We start from the raw sequence: 14,259 nt of genomic DNA, 5'->3' as shown, positions 1-14,259 counted from the left end.
ATGGAGGAAGGCTCGGTTTTCCGTTTAGTGGAACCAGAGTGGCAAGGGTGGCGTCACATGGAATAAGCTGGCCACAGTCTCTTGCTCACCACGGCAACATCAAAGAGTGGGTGGTCTCGCGTGCTTGTTTGTCCACTCGGTGGTGACGTGCTTTTTATTCCCCCCTGGTGTGCATGGTGTTATTGTTTGTCGATCCAACATGACGTCAAAGTGCATGGCTGAAAGTTTGCTTGTGGAGGATTTGATATTCTTTGTCGGTATCGTCGGGGGATCTGGGTATAGGTCAACACGGGAACATTCCCCCAACCGACATGCCGCACCGACAATTGACTCGTTGCTCGCATCGGTTCTGTATGTAGCCTTTCAAAGCCTCACATCCGACGGCAATAGCCTCTGGCAAGCGTCACGGTGGTCCTGAAGGTTGGTGGCCGTTGCAGGATGGGTGTGTGCAGGGAGCTTAAAGGACTTATCTCCAATGATGCTTTCCCTGTGGCGCTTTCGACAAAGTTTTCATTGACACTCGTCATCTCTCGATTTCTTTACCATGTCTCTTGTGCGTTTGGTATACGCACTATGTTTTTTGTTTAGCGCTCATACAAGCATAGTTTTTCATGGGGTAAAACTCTCATGCTTTCAATATTAGTGGAGCTAGATTTGTCCCTCATACTTAGTATGGATACTTTTATTTATTGCCTTAAGTTATGGTGCTACTCCAAAGTCTATTATACACTATCACAAATACTTAAAATGAATAGACAAAAAAAATTAGCATGGCCGACATCAACATGTCGTCCTTCTCGAACTCAATGCAGTAATATGCAACCGGTCCTCAAACACGACGAGCTATACAATGGGTCATCGTGGGAGCTAATATTTAGGTGAAGAATTCTATTAAATACGAATATATAATCACGAACGATAGTTCGCTTCATTTTTGGAATGTCATAATTGACCCCCAAAATTTGTACGTACAATGTTACAGTTTTTTTTTTTGACAATCTAGAAACACACACGTGCCTTGCAAACGGTTCCGCCCTTTGCTTCACGTCAGCAATGATGCCTCCAAGGTATCGCACACGCATCGCGTCATCGGTTTTTCCAGCCAGCGTTTGGCCGACTGCGCCGCACGAAGGGAGAAGGAAGGGGGCAGGAAAACAGGGGGCGGCGGCGGAACGGAAAGCAGAGGTACGAGAGAGGAAGCAGTCTCAGTTATCGATCTCCGAGGTTGGTGGCGGCGGCTAGGGCTGGCAACCGGCGGCAGAGGCAGATCAGATCCGCGGCTGTTCGGCGCGGAGAGGAGACTCCCCGGAGCTTTTCGGCCGGACCGGCCACCCGATTGCGCGGCCCGCCTCTGCGATGGTTCGATCTCCGCCCCCCACCCACCCAGCAGTAATTTTATCATCCTCCCTCCTAGGGTTCAAATTCGGGCGAGATCATCGCCGGATCCCCCGGGCAGTTCTCGTGCTGGGACGGCCAGGCCGGTCCTGATCCGTGGGCGCTGCCCGTTCGAGTCAAATTCCCCGTTTCCTCTGTGCTTGAGTTCGTCGCGCCACCACGATCCCTCTAGCCCACAGACTGGACTTCGATAAATACTACTACCTTTTCTAGCCTCTTTGTGTTATTCACTTGTTCCCTGACTCCGTCCCTTTTGGGGGAATTTTTGCAGTACACATGAATAGGCATTAGGCTCGTCTGTGCTGCAGAGATTGTTTCGCGGTTTTGATCCACTGGCGGCCGCCGTGGAGATTGTGACGAGCTGACGGTGGCGTGTGTTTCTGCAGGTCTCTGGCTGCTGCTGTTGCTGACTGCAGCGATGAATTCGAGGCCGATCGTGCTCGTCTTCCTCCTGCTCGTGCTCATCATATCATCGCAGTTCGAGTGGAAGCAGCAGATCGGCGAGGCCGAGGCGAGCCCGGAAGCTACGCGGCGGAGGCAGCAACCGCAGGTTGTAAGGGAAGATGCCGTTAAAGAGAAAGTGAGTGAGCCGCTCTCCTGCCGTTCTTGTCGTTTCTCAAATTGCATTTGCTCTAGGTCGATTTTAGCGCACGCCCTTGGCATTCTATTTGGTGGGAAATTATCTAGTACTATCTTTTTGGAGGCACCCCTATTTATTGCCATTGTTTGTTGTGCTACCGTGTTTTGTACATGTTGCGAAAGAATTGGTGCTGGCATATGGTAGCGTTTATAGAACTTTGAACACACATAGATTGGAAATTTGGAACCACCACCACAAGTGTTCTCTATGAAAACAGATTGAAACCTGTGATTTGTGACCAACCTAGTTCTTTTGGTTGCATTTCATCCTCTCTAGCAGCCAGCTTTTCTTTTCTGATCCTACATAATGTTGATCGAAATAATTAAATTGTATGGCATGATACTAGTAGCTGTCTTCAGAATAATCTGTGTGCATTTATGTCGGAATGTTCTATATTTCCTCTTTTTTCTATCCATTTAATTATATATTTGTCGTTTGTCAAATTGCGCTTGCTCTAATTTGATTTTAGCGCATACCCCTGCCATTATATTTTGCGGGAAAATATTTACGGTGCCATTGCACATAACTTTGAGTATGTAGATTGAAAGTTTGGAACCACCACCAGAAGTATCCTCTGCGAAAACAGATTGAAACATGTGATGTGTGACAAACTTAGTTCTTTTGCTTGCATTTCGTCCTCTCTAGGAGCCAACTTTTCTTTTCTGATGCTAATATAATGTCGATTGAGATAATTAAATTGTATGGCATGATACTAGTAGCTGTCTTCAGAATAATCTGTGTGCATTTATGTCGGAATGTTCTATATTTTCTCTCCTTTCTTTCCATTTAATTATGATATACTGTAGTTCAGTTCCAAGAAAGTCAGTTTTGAGTTTAGCGCATCCCCTCTCTAAACTTTGACAATATATGCAAGTATTGCTTAGCGAAGAAGTTGAGTGACCTGTGGAAGTTTCATGATCATTTATTATTCACTTTCTGCTATATTTGGAGCATACAGATTTAGCCCTGTTTCTTTGTCATGATCATGGCGCTAATTATTACTCTTTCTCAACGCCTATGCTTTGTGATGGATCTGGCTGTAGAACGGGAACAGCATAAGTTTGTTAATTACGTACTATAGTTCAGTTTCAAGAAAGTCAATTTTGAGTTTAGCGCATCCCAATATATGCAAGTATTGCTTAGTGAAGAAGTTGAGTGACCTGTGGAAGTTTCATGATCATTTATTATTCACTTTCTGCTATATTTGGAGCATACAGATTTAGCCCTGTTCCTTTGTTGTGATGGCGCTAATTGTTACTCTTTCTCAACGCCTATGCTTTGTGATGGATCTGACGGTAGAACGGGAATAGCATAAGTTTGTTATCTGAAGAAAGAGGCAATGGCTTTATTTTTAGAAGGTGTATGCAATCTTCCTCAATTAATTGATACATTATGCAGCTAGGCTTACTGGTATGGTGATTGCTTTACTACGTAAGAACTTTTAGGGAAGTATTGCGCTTCATGCGACAGTTTTTGATAAGCAGGTGTTCAGTACCAGTACCTATGACACACACGGCGGTTTTCTTGTTTCCATCCCTTTTGTGCGGGTTCAAATTAACATTCCACACTCACAAGTTTATGTATCAATCTACAGATAATACTGGCGCAGGAAAAGAACATCCAACAACTCACCGAGCTCATCCAGAGCCTCCAGGTGCAGCTACTGCATTGCCGTGGCAGCAACAGCACTGCTCATGGCGCCTCCTCGAATCAGTCTTCAGCCAGTTACGCCGAAGCGGACAGACATCAGATAATCGATGACTGATCGCCCGTCGACATGCCCAGGTACTTTGCATCACAGTACAAGCGGCTCAAGGACACACACCTGAATGATATATGAAAGGCACCATCGTCGCGCACCACCATGTAGTGCTCTGGAGTCCAAGGAGCTGTCTTAGTGTACTGATGTGTTGTACTATTGACAGCACTATGACCACCCCCCTTCCAATACCTCTTCACCCTTGGCTTGTACAGTGTTATATTGTAACTGTATCATGTAAATTTAGCCCACCTTCCTCATTGAGATTGAAATTTTACTCATATGGATCCCTTCCGTGATCATCGTCGATACTTTCCATCCGCCGCAACATGCGTGCAGCAGTCTGTATTCGGTGGAGCAATTTCTCTGTGATGTTGCGGTCTGCAAGAAAGAGGTAAAGCGGGCACTCTACAACCTACATGAGCTTTTGCAAAGCATGTGTTATTAGTGTTTTAAAAGGTGGCATGGCATCATCCTCAGAATATAAACACGAGGATTGTTCAGAAAAGCATATTATCAAAGAATCAAGGAGAGAAAGCAGCATGAAGAATCAAGCATCTCATGCTTAATGAACAAGGTACGCAGTCACAGAGCACACAAATCAACAGTCACAGTGATGACTGAACTCAATGCAGCTATATATAGCAGCTAGTTTCTGTCAGGAATCCATGAAACAAAAATGAGTAGAAGAAGAAGAATCAAAGATGCATTCATGGATGATGATGATGGACTGGATGGATGAAGATGGCTACTTCTTGAGGAACTGGAGGCCGTTGGCCTGGGAGTAGCGCTCCATGAAGCGCATGAAGCGGTCCCAGTCCCTGGGGGTGCGCATCACGTACTTGGCCTCCACGGCCGCCGGCTTGCCGTTGACGAACTTGGCGCTGACGTCCACGGAGCTCAGCGTGCCCTCCTCGTCGATCATGTAGAACCCCGTGATGTCGCCCAGCTCCGCCGACGAGTCGAACACCGACGGCTGGTCGAAGGTGAAGATGGCCACGCCGTTGCTGCCGTCCCGGGACTTGGTCAGCCGCACGTCCGGGATCGTCTGCTCGTCCGTGCCCTGGATGAACTGGATCGACGGCCGCGACGTCATCGCCATCGCCACCACCGACGACGATCGCCGGGAACTGGTCGTTGGGTGCAATGGCTTCTGCAGCTGCACCGTGACGCCGCTGAAGGAGGTGCTCGTCCTCCTCTGGCACGATGAACCTGAAAATAGGGAATGGTGTCACACATATACTGAAACTTGTTGGAGATTCATAGTGCACGCTACAATGTTGTACATTCTACAACACGATTTGCGATCTTATCGTAGAGAGTTCTGATCCTGTTCATAAACCAAGATGCTGAAACCCTTGGCGTGTCGTCGACTAGCACAGCTTGGGCTCCAGTGTACTGTAATGCTCATGCATAACAGGAACCGAGTGTCTGCAGAGATGGCATGCTTTTTTTTTTTCTTCTTTCTTTCAGACCTAAACTCTTAAGTCTGTTCGTTTTGATCCCGAGTTGGTTCAGAACTCTGCATTTTGCGATCCTATCACGGAGTTTTGAACCGATTACGATTCTCACAACCTTGCCTTCCAATGCAGTATCATGCATAATTGGAACCAAGTATCCATAAGTAAAACCTTGCCTTTTTTCTTGGGAACTACTACAAACATTAAGGTTCTGCTTGTTCTGAAAAACAAAAAATCATAAAGAAAGCTTAAGAAGATTTCATCACCGGAGGCGAGGATATGCGAAGGGCGGGCGGGCCTAAACTAGAGACGGCGACTTTGGAGAACCGCAATGTGACTTTGGGTTTGCTTCAATTTCTTTGGTATGCCATCATAAATGAAAGCAGATTGCTGAAAGAAATATCGTTTCCAAGTACATCCTGCCCTTCCCAGAGGAGAAGAAGGTGGGCAGATCCAGGGACTGGGCAGATCATGTGCCCACGCACCTAGCAGCCACCGATGCACGTAGCACATCACCCACTCTATGGTGCTATAACTGATGTGATGCACCGTGTATCTGTTCTCTGAAGTCTGAATGAACGAATTAGCAGACAGCACTTGATCACACCTGACCACTACATGCACAACAGGGAACTAGAAGAACAAGTTACGGAGATGCAGCTCGATTAGCTGGGCGACTGAGATTTACAAGAACCTGCGGCGAGGCATCGTCGGCGGGGCTGCGGCCGCGCCGCGACCGGCGAGGCGACGGCCAGAGCTTCCATGGCCGGCTGGGCGAGGAAGAGAGGGAGGCTGGCGCAGAGGGAGGATGGAAGGGGGTGTGGTTTTGAGTGGTGCAGAGGAGGGAGATGATGGCAGGAGCGATTGGGTGGCCCCGTGTTCCAACCACAGCCATCCATCACTACCTCTGGCGATCCGTGTGATTGTTTTTCCTTGCCACTCCGGCATCTTTTGGTATTTGCGTGCATGCCCAAGTAGAAAAAATAAAAGTTTGACCAGTGCAAAATAGGCGAAAACTAGTAGGGCAAGCACGATGATCATATAATAATCTCCGTAATGCCATTACCGTTTTCTTCGTGCGCTCTACTGGTTCACATTTCGGCTTACTCCCTCCTTCCATCTATATAGGGCATAATGCATTTTTAAGACCGTCTTTGATTATTGACAAGATTAATAGTACATGACATGCGCAATGTGAAAATTATATCATTAAAAGCTCCTTTCATACACGAATTTAACAGTGTGCTTTGTGTAAGTTGCATGTCATATATTATTGCCCTAGTATTTGGTCAAAGTTAGCCTCGAAAAACGTATCAGACCCTATATAGATGGAAAGAGGGAGTAGTTGCTTTGCACCTATTTTAATATGTGACATTATATTTGAAAAAATGTAGGCAAAAAAAAGAGAGATCGTCTGCAATAAAATAACCCCTCTTATCTGGTTTGTAAGGCACCATAAAATAGCCCCCCGAACATGAGAAAAACGTGGAGGGCTTTGCTGAAATCCGGACATGCGAAACGTTGCTCTCTGCCCTCCCGGCCCACCCAAAAGGAAGGCGGAGCCCGTGCTTTTGTACCATCCCGCACTATTTTCGTGCCAAAATTCCCCACTCTCGTCTTCCATCCCCCGCCGCTCTCCGTCCAATTCCCGCTCTTTTTTCTCACCCTCGCCTTCCTTCCGCCACCGACGCATGGAACCATCGAAGAACATGTCGGGGATGGAACCGACGAAGGTGCCAGAGGATCCGAACACCACGCTCGCCCGGAAGACCAGCTCGGCGACGCGGCAAACTCGTCGCGTCAAATTGAAGGCCGCAAAGGAGGAGAAGCTCAAGAAGTGGTTGGTTGTTGGTGGGCCTGGTGGTGTCGATGGAGGTGGAGGTCGTGGCGGACGAGGCAGTCGGCACGACCGTGGCGAACACCACCAGACGGGCGCGTACACAGTACAGACGGCGTCGTGGCCGGAGCCTTACAAGCCTCCGTACTACTACGTCGCCAAGCAGCTCAGAACCCCCGCCTGTACGGTGCCTTATATCGTCGTCGTTAACTCAACGTCGCTCTTCTCCGAGTATTCTTCGTCGTAGCTCATTCGGGCACGGACGGCGTCTGGGAAGTAGATGGGTGCCCTCACGTTGTTCGCTGCAATGCCTAGAGCGGAGGAGCCATCGTACAACACGGACAGGGAGATGCTCGACATCATCCACGACAGAGGCGAGGGAGGAGGAGTGGGCTATGAGGACGGGCAGGTGGAAGACTCGGATCTCACCCAGTCTGGCAACTACCAGTAGCATCAGTCCTACACCCAAACGACCACGCAACAGTCCTACACCCAGACCAGCGATGGCACACAACGAAAATAGCAGAATTGGGTCGCCCAAGAGCAGCAGCTGGAGGGGAAGGAGGTGGAGGAGGACGACAACGACGATGATCCGGATGATACAGTCGACAATCCAAAGAAGAGGAGAAAGCTTCAACATGCGAAAGGACAAGCTATTGTGCGATAGCTTGGCCACTAGCACTGATCTAATCCATGTCACGGAGCAAAATGGCACAACCTTTTTGAGGAACATTCACATGTAGTTTCATGAACACAAGCATTTCGCGCCCTACTTCGACGCGTTCATCGGCAACCGTGAATGAAAGTCCCTTAACCATCGATGATACACCATCTAAGAGATCGTGTCCAAATATTGTGGGCACCTGAAGCATCTCATCTCACGGTGGCCTAGCGGTGCACAAATCATCGAGGAAGTAAGTTTATCACTAGCCTGGTATGCTTTAGTTTTGTTGATCACTAGCCGGACATGTATTGTTTTGTTGCTCACTAGACGAATATGAATTGTCGACAATGTTTCTCTTTGTAGCCTCCTCACCATCATGCATTGTTGGTTGAAATTGAATGGGCAACCGAAGTAGAACCTTTTCATTGCCAAGACCGCCGCCCAAGCCAACGAGTAAGAAACCGGTGACTTTACCGACCCAACCCAAGAACGCCAAAGAAGATTAGAAGAAATTTATGGGGGAAGAAGTGGGAGGAGGAGAGGCGAAGCGAGAAGGTGCGGCGGCCAAGCTGATGGAGAGATTCGAGGACATCTTGGCGAAGAAGGACGAGGTATGCGTGAGGCACTCAGACATCAAGGAGGAGAAGAAGGTGGGGAGGTTCAAACTATGGAGGCGACGGACAAGAAGTTCAAGCTCGAAGAGAGGAGGACCATGATCGAAAAGAGGAAGGCCGCGCTCGAGGAAGAGAAGTTGAAGATCACCGCTAATGCGGAGGACGCCAAAATGTTGACCTTGAATATGGACTCTCTAAATGCCGGCGCATGAATCATCGTGCAATCCGTCTGCTACTAGATGTTGCAGTGGCAGAAAAATCAGTTGGCGGCCGCGGAGAATGAGGACGTGGCAAAGGCGTACGCGGACACGAGCGCAGAGGCAGAGGCTACCTACGCAGCAGCGATGGCACCTCCTTGATCGGTGAGCAGACGGCTGGGATTGCCGGTCCGGCAGGACAGAAATGCACGGACTGCTGGACTGATGTTCTTTCAAATTCGGCATGTAAAAGCTAAGCATATTTGTCTATTTTTGGTTGTGATTCGACATGCGATCCAGCGCTGGTGTGGTCTGACGGACTAGGTGGATCGCAGTACATTTAATTTTAAATTTACTAACAGACATATACATGATTACATTGGATGGAGGCTTCCCACATTCGTGTCCATAGACTGGTCCTGCCGCAAAGGGATGCAAGAGAAAATTGCGGGTTGCCTTGGAGATGAACAGGGAAGGGTGTGACCGTCTTTTCTCTCTCTACTGTACTGGATGTGTTCTTTAATTTTAGCACGCGTTTTCTGAAGTGCTGTATCATCCGAGTGTTTTCCTAGATAACGGGGTTTTTGTCGTGGTCCCTGTCCGTCTCCGGATGCAGGGGATCAGAATGCTGTCTCTCTGTCAGTTGCCAATCAGGGTCTCAAGACTCTCAACAAGCATGCGTTCAGTTTAGCTGCCTCAACCTTGTGCGTCCGACAGAGCCAACATGCTCCAACAAACCAGTCACTTGGACGATGTTTCGGTGTTTTAAGGCACCTACCTTTGTGTCTATAACATGTGGGTCAAATAAGTGGCTGGCCCACATGTCAGTGACCCAAAGGCAGGTGTCTTTAAGGCACCGAAGCTGCGTTCCAGTCACTTAGGCTGCGTTCGGCAACCATCCAGTCCTCGATCATGGAGCGGAGCGGACGGAGCATCGTTTCAGCCACTTCATAAATTACAACTGGCTGACGCTCCGCTTCGGAACGGAGTTACAGAGCCGGAGGAAATCCGAACAGGCCTTTAGTCAACCTTCAAAGTCATGCCAACTCCTCCCAGCAACATCAACGAAATTGCACTGCACCGCACATTCTATCCATCATCCTACAGTCGTTGCAACCCTCAAAGTCGCCGGTACCGCAGCCGGTCACGGAGGTGCTCGCGGTCTGACTTCCCGCAGTCAGCCCCCTTCATCACCGGCGGCCCTTCCTCTCCCCTGAGCCACGGTGAGGGCTCTCGTGGTTGACGACAAGACTACAGTGATAGTGACAGTCACGAAGCCCCTCAAGGCGGGTACTTGTTGGCGCTGCTCCGCCCCCTGCGACCTTGGACCCTCGTCCCTCCGGTGTTCATGGTTGTCGGCGTCCTCTGTCGGGTGGCTCCGGCCTTGGCGACCCAACAACTGTGTTCCTTCCAGCTCGCGTGGCTCCTCTACGCCCCGACGGTTATGGCCACGACAGCTAGGATCTACGTCTCTCTAGTCCTACCTGCCGGCGTTGCTATTCGCCGTCGCCCAACCCCCTCGTGGTTTGCTTCGCTGCTTGCCCTACCTTGTATGCCTCAAAACCTCACATTTTACCAGATCCAATGCTCGTGGGTTCGGAGGAGGTGCCACCCTTCGACGGCAGATGCAACCCCGCCAACCCCCTTTCGACATGGTGGCTCCGACCGACGTTGGCTTTCTCATCTTCGTTTCCGGAGATGGTGGCTATGGGATTGCTCAGCCTCAGGCTAGGGAGAAATCCCTGCTTGGCTTGCCGATTCTGGCAACGACAACGTCTGTGGATGTCGTTTTCTTCTTGGAGGCGATGTCAAGGCCCGCGATTGCGCCCCTCTTCGAGCTCAGGGGAACCCTAGGTCTGGTTCCTTCGGGCCGGATCGCGACAGCGTCTCGGCGTTTTCTTGCTCGCTCGCGGTGTCCCTTATTTTGGTTCTGGAGATGTTGGTGCTCTTGTTGGTTCAGCTTTGCCGCCCTTGGGTCGGGCATGGCAGGTCTAGCTGTGTTGTATCCTCCATTCGGGCCGAGCATCCCTTGTCTTTCTGCTTCGGGCATCATGTTCATGCCTATCTGCGTTCGTGTCATGTGTTGCACCCTTATTTGTAGTTATAATATTTCTTATGTCAATGCAATGGTACGCAAGCTTTGTGTGTTGGTGAAATGCTTCAGCGAGCGATTCAAATATTCCGATGCCGGCCGTTCTGTCAGTAACCAGATATCATGTCATTGCAAGAGTAGTGCGATTGTTTTGAATGTTGGCATGAGAGCTACTACCAAATCCTTTGATTACAAAAGGGGTAATGGTGAAGACAGAGAAGGGTGTGACTGTCTGTCTGTCTGTTTCTCTCTCGGTTGTTGTACTCAACGTGTTGTTTAACTTTGCCACGGACGCGCTTTCTGAACGTGTTCTTTGCCGTTACAGCGACGCAAGCATTACATAACTGTTAGAGGTGAAGATGGACAACGCGTTTTTTGTCCTTGTCTCTGTAGTAAGTACTCTAGAATGCTGGCCTCTCCTCTCTGTCATTCCCAATCATGGCCTCAACTAGGGATGGCACCCACAGGGTATGGGTATGGGTGGAGCCTTCCCATACCCTTACCCGTCTCTCCTGAGCTTACCCATTACCCTTACCCATACCTGTTAGCGGGTACAACTTTTCTCCATACCCGCTACCCGGCAGGGTAGAAGGGTACCCGCGGTAAAATTACCCATGTTTGTGAAACATCAATTTAACAACTCATAATCATAAACAGGAACATATAAGCATAATTACAACAATAGATTATAACAACAACACATACTTACAAACAACAACACATTTAATAAACAACATCACTTTCTCGTAAATAACAATACATCAGAACAACATCACATAGTCATAGATAACAACACGTAGTCATACATTCATACATTTTGAGTTCACAAATTCATGATAAAGTGTAGGTTGTAGAGATAATTTTGAGATCACATAGATTTTATACGGGTACATGGGTATGCGGGTACGGGTTATATGATCCCGTACCCGTACCCGCTCTACCCGATGGGTTTCAGATTTCCCTATTTATATACCCATGGGTAACTTTTTGTCCCATACCCTTACCCTAATAGGGTTTTTACCCACAGGGTACGTGGGTAATGGGTACCCATTGCCATCCCCCTCAACAACCCCCCCGCGTTCAGTTTAGGTTTAGCTGCCTCCACCTTGTGCGTCCGAGGTCCGACAGAGCCAACATGCCCCCAACAAACCAGTCGCTGGTCAACTCTCAAAGTCATGGCAACTCCTCCTCCTAGCAACATCAACCAAATTAATTACAGTGCACATTCTATCAAGCATCCACATGAATCAGCACAGAGCAAGCAACAAGTTTGATTAATGATCATGACATTGGCATCGAATCTACTCCGTACCAAGCACGTACAGCAACAGCAACCTCTAAATCTAATCGACCACCAACAAATGAAAAATCCCACGTTTCCCATGTGAAAGAGGAGCAGAATTGATGCTTGTTCTGCACCAGCACTAGCGACGAACCCAGCACCCGTCGACAACACACTACATTTTTACAGCACGAAACGAAATCCAAGGAAATTAGCTGGTGGCAAGCAAAGCAATGGCGGGCGCCGGGGCTGCCGGCTAGCAGCCGGAGATCTTGGCCCGGAGGATGGTGCACTTGGACTTCTGGAAGGAGGTGGCGGCCACGTCCGGGTCCACCAGCTGCAGGCTCACCGGGCAGATGACGGCCAGCGGGCACTTGGTCTTGCGCCCCTTGTACTGCATCACCGTGTCCAGCCGCACCTCCACCTCGAACCTGCCGGCCTCCTTCTGCCTGGCGAACTCCGCCGCGCCGGCGGGCGGCAGCTTCGGCAGCGCCCGGTCGACGCCGCCCACCTTGAGGCGCAGCGTGGTCTCCTTCCGGGCGCCGAGGTCGAAGGCCGCCACGGTGCCGGACTCGTCGAAGCGGGTGCCGTTGAAGGAGAAGGCCACGGCCACTAGCCCGTAGCTGATGGCGTAGTGCAGGTTGGGGTTGCGCATCGACACAAACGCCGTCGCGTTGTAGGACAGCAGCTGGAGCGGCGACTTGGCGGTGGTGGAGTTGGGCGACGGGGCGAGGTCGAAGCGCGTGAGCAGGGCGTCCTCGGACATGGCCGTCGGCGGCTTGATGACGGCGAAGGCGAGGATGAGGACGACGAGGACGCCCCCGAGCACGAGCAGGATCGCCGCCCAGATGGCGATCTTGGTCCAGTTCCACTCTTCGTACTCCCAGAAGGTGCCCATGGCTTGCCTCGCCTGGCTGGTGGTCGGATGGGGACGGGGAGAGAAGCGTGGAGCTGGAGCGCGAAGTCCGGCGAGGAGGGGGAGGGGCCGGTGACCAGAAGAGAGGCTGGAGCCGGAGACTTATGGCGAGCGGGTCTTGTGGCTGTGGCCAATGGGCATCCAGATTCCAGACGAGAGCAGAGAAAGACCAAGACCAAGGCCAGTGGGGTCGTATAAACAAAGGGTGAAAAATAGAAAGTTACCGTTGGTCACCATCTCAGATGGTAGCTGCTTCGGCCAGTTGGTAGTGCTGGAGCATTCGTGTTTTATGCTCACTTTTTTTTTCCGTGATTGTTATTTGAAATTGACCGAAAATGGTTCGTGCGTCAGTCAATTCTGCGAATGACACGGTTGGCCGCGGCATCACCGGAGAGGAAATTTTCTTTTCCCCAATTTTTTTTTTAATCTATTCATCAACTTTTATGATAGTACAAAGAACATCGGCGAGAATAATCCTACAAAGGATCGAGCCCTGGAATGAGCCAGAGATAGGACGACATTGTTGGCGCTAGACAAGAGAGGGTTTAGAGCGATGGCCGGTGCGGTCACGAAATGGACGAAAACGCGCTCGGGCATGGTGGGGCGCCATCAACGTCGGCCACGGTTGCCGATGACTCTAAAATGCATCTTGTTTTACCGAAGTTTTCTCCTTGCTTTGCATTTGATTTTTTTTGTTGGTTTTCGTTCTTAACTGCTCATTATATTATGAAATTGGAGAATCTTGATCGTTCACAAATTGACTGCATGGAAAACCAATACCGGAATCGTGAAGAAGAGGAGACCAACAACTTTACGGTTTATTTCATCGAAACCAAGATTTCAATGGAAACCAACACCGAGATTGCACATTTGAGGAGTTGCGCCAGTGTGTCTTCGAGGGAAAGCCGTGCGTCTTTGCCATTCATTCTTGCTTCAGGGTCATCCCACTGGGCTGAACAAGCACTACACTAAGAGTATCTCCAACAGACGCCCTAAACGACGCGCGCGCGGTAAACCAGCTTTTAGCGCGTGCAGGGCGGTTTGCCGCGCTTCAGCGGCCGCGGAAAACAAGCGCGCGCCGGAACCGTTTGCGCGCGCGCGAAAAGGCGCCAGCTCGCGCGCAAGATTTGGCACGCCGCTTCGCGCGTGCCTATAAAGCTGCGCGCCGCTTCGCCACGCGCTTCTCCACACTTCCTCTTCCCCTCTTCCTCTCCCTCTCTGCCACGCGCCGCTCCAGCGCCCCGCCACCGCCGCGCCGCCATGCCACCACGCCGCTGAGGAGCGTCCGGCTACCGCGGCGTCCGCCTGCGCCCCAACGGCTGCTACACCGCGGAGATACGCTCCGGCGAACTCCGGCTCGGCCTCGGCACGTACGGGACGGCGCGCGAGGCCGCCCGCGCGTA

At 50.3% G+C, this 14,259-nt stretch overlaps 3 protein-coding genes across 4 annotated transcripts; 1 reads left to right on the top strand and 2 right to left on the bottom strand.

Annotated features, from left to right (window-relative positions):
* The first annotated feature begins 1,093 nt into the window (after window positions 1-1,093).
* LOC119287539 lies at window positions 1,094-4,075 on the top strand. Its single transcript, XM_037567092.1, has 3 exons — window positions 1,094-1,359; window positions 1,782-1,975; window positions 3,630-4,075. Exons 2-3 carry the CDS (start codon window positions 1,814-1,816, stop codon window positions 3,798-3,800), a joined length of 333 nt encoding a protein of 110 aa, XP_037422989.1. The 5' UTR covers window positions 1,094-1,359; window positions 1,782-1,813; the 3' UTR covers window positions 3,801-4,075.
* Window positions 4,076-4,337: 262 nt separating this feature from the next.
* LOC119287537 (photosystem II reaction center PSB28 protein, chloroplastic-like) lies at window positions 4,338-6,160 on the bottom strand. 2 transcript variants are annotated; one of them, XM_037567091.1, is made up of 2 exons: window positions 6,008-6,160; window positions 4,338-4,880 (listed from the first exon to the last, which is right to left on the bottom strand). In XM_037567091.1, exons 1-2 carry the CDS (start codon window positions 6,147-6,149, stop codon window positions 4,543-4,545), a joined length of 480 nt encoding a protein of 159 aa, XP_037422988.1. In that variant the 5' UTR covers window positions 6,150-6,160; the 3' UTR covers window positions 4,338-4,542. The 2 variants fall into 2 exon arrangements, with proteins under 2 accessions (XP_037422988.1, XP_037422987.1); XM_037567090.1 differs by having other exon boundaries at window positions 4,338-5,006; window positions 5,949-6,110.
* A 5,751-nt stretch (window positions 6,161-11,911) lies between these two features.
* LOC119287536 lies at window positions 11,912-13,177 on the bottom strand. The gene has a single exon (XM_037567089.1). It carries the CDS (start codon window positions 12,836-12,838, stop codon window positions 12,197-12,199), a length of 642 nt encoding a protein of 213 aa, XP_037422986.1. The 5' UTR covers window positions 12,839-13,177; the 3' UTR covers window positions 11,912-12,196.
* Between the last annotated feature and the right edge of the window lie 1,082 nt (window positions 13,178-14,259).

The sequence above is a fragment of the Triticum dicoccoides genome, chromosome 4A (assembly GCF_002162155.2).
Source record: "Triticum dicoccoides isolate Atlit2015 ecotype Zavitan chromosome 4A, WEW_v2.0, whole genome shotgun sequence".
Taxonomy (NCBI): Eukaryota; Viridiplantae; Streptophyta; class Magnoliopsida; order Poales; family Poaceae; genus Triticum; species Triticum dicoccoides.
Note: the sequence above shows the minus strand (reverse complement) of the source record. Positions and strands in the feature narration are given on the sequence as shown.

Coding starts and splice junctions, on each gene's coding strand:
- LOC119287539 (XM_037567092.1), top strand. CDS start 1,814: ATGAATTCGAGGCCGATCGTGCTCGTCTTCCTCCTGCTCGTGCTCATC. Junction 1,976..3,629: donor AAGATGCCGTTAAAGAGAAA/GTGAGTGAGCCG, acceptor ATCAATCTACAG/ATAATACTGGCGCAGGAAAA.
- LOC119287537 (XM_037567090.1), bottom strand. CDS start 6,018: ATGGAAGCTCTGGCCGTCGCCTCGCCGGTCGCGGCGCGGCCGCAGCCC. Junction 5,007..5,948: donor CCGACGATGCCTCGCCGCAG/GTTCTTGTAAAT, acceptor CCCTATTTTCAG/GTTCATCGTGCCAGAGGAGG.
- LOC119287536 (XM_037567089.1), bottom strand. CDS start 12,838: ATGGGCACCTTCTGGGAGTACGAAGAGTGGAACTGGACCAAGATCGCC.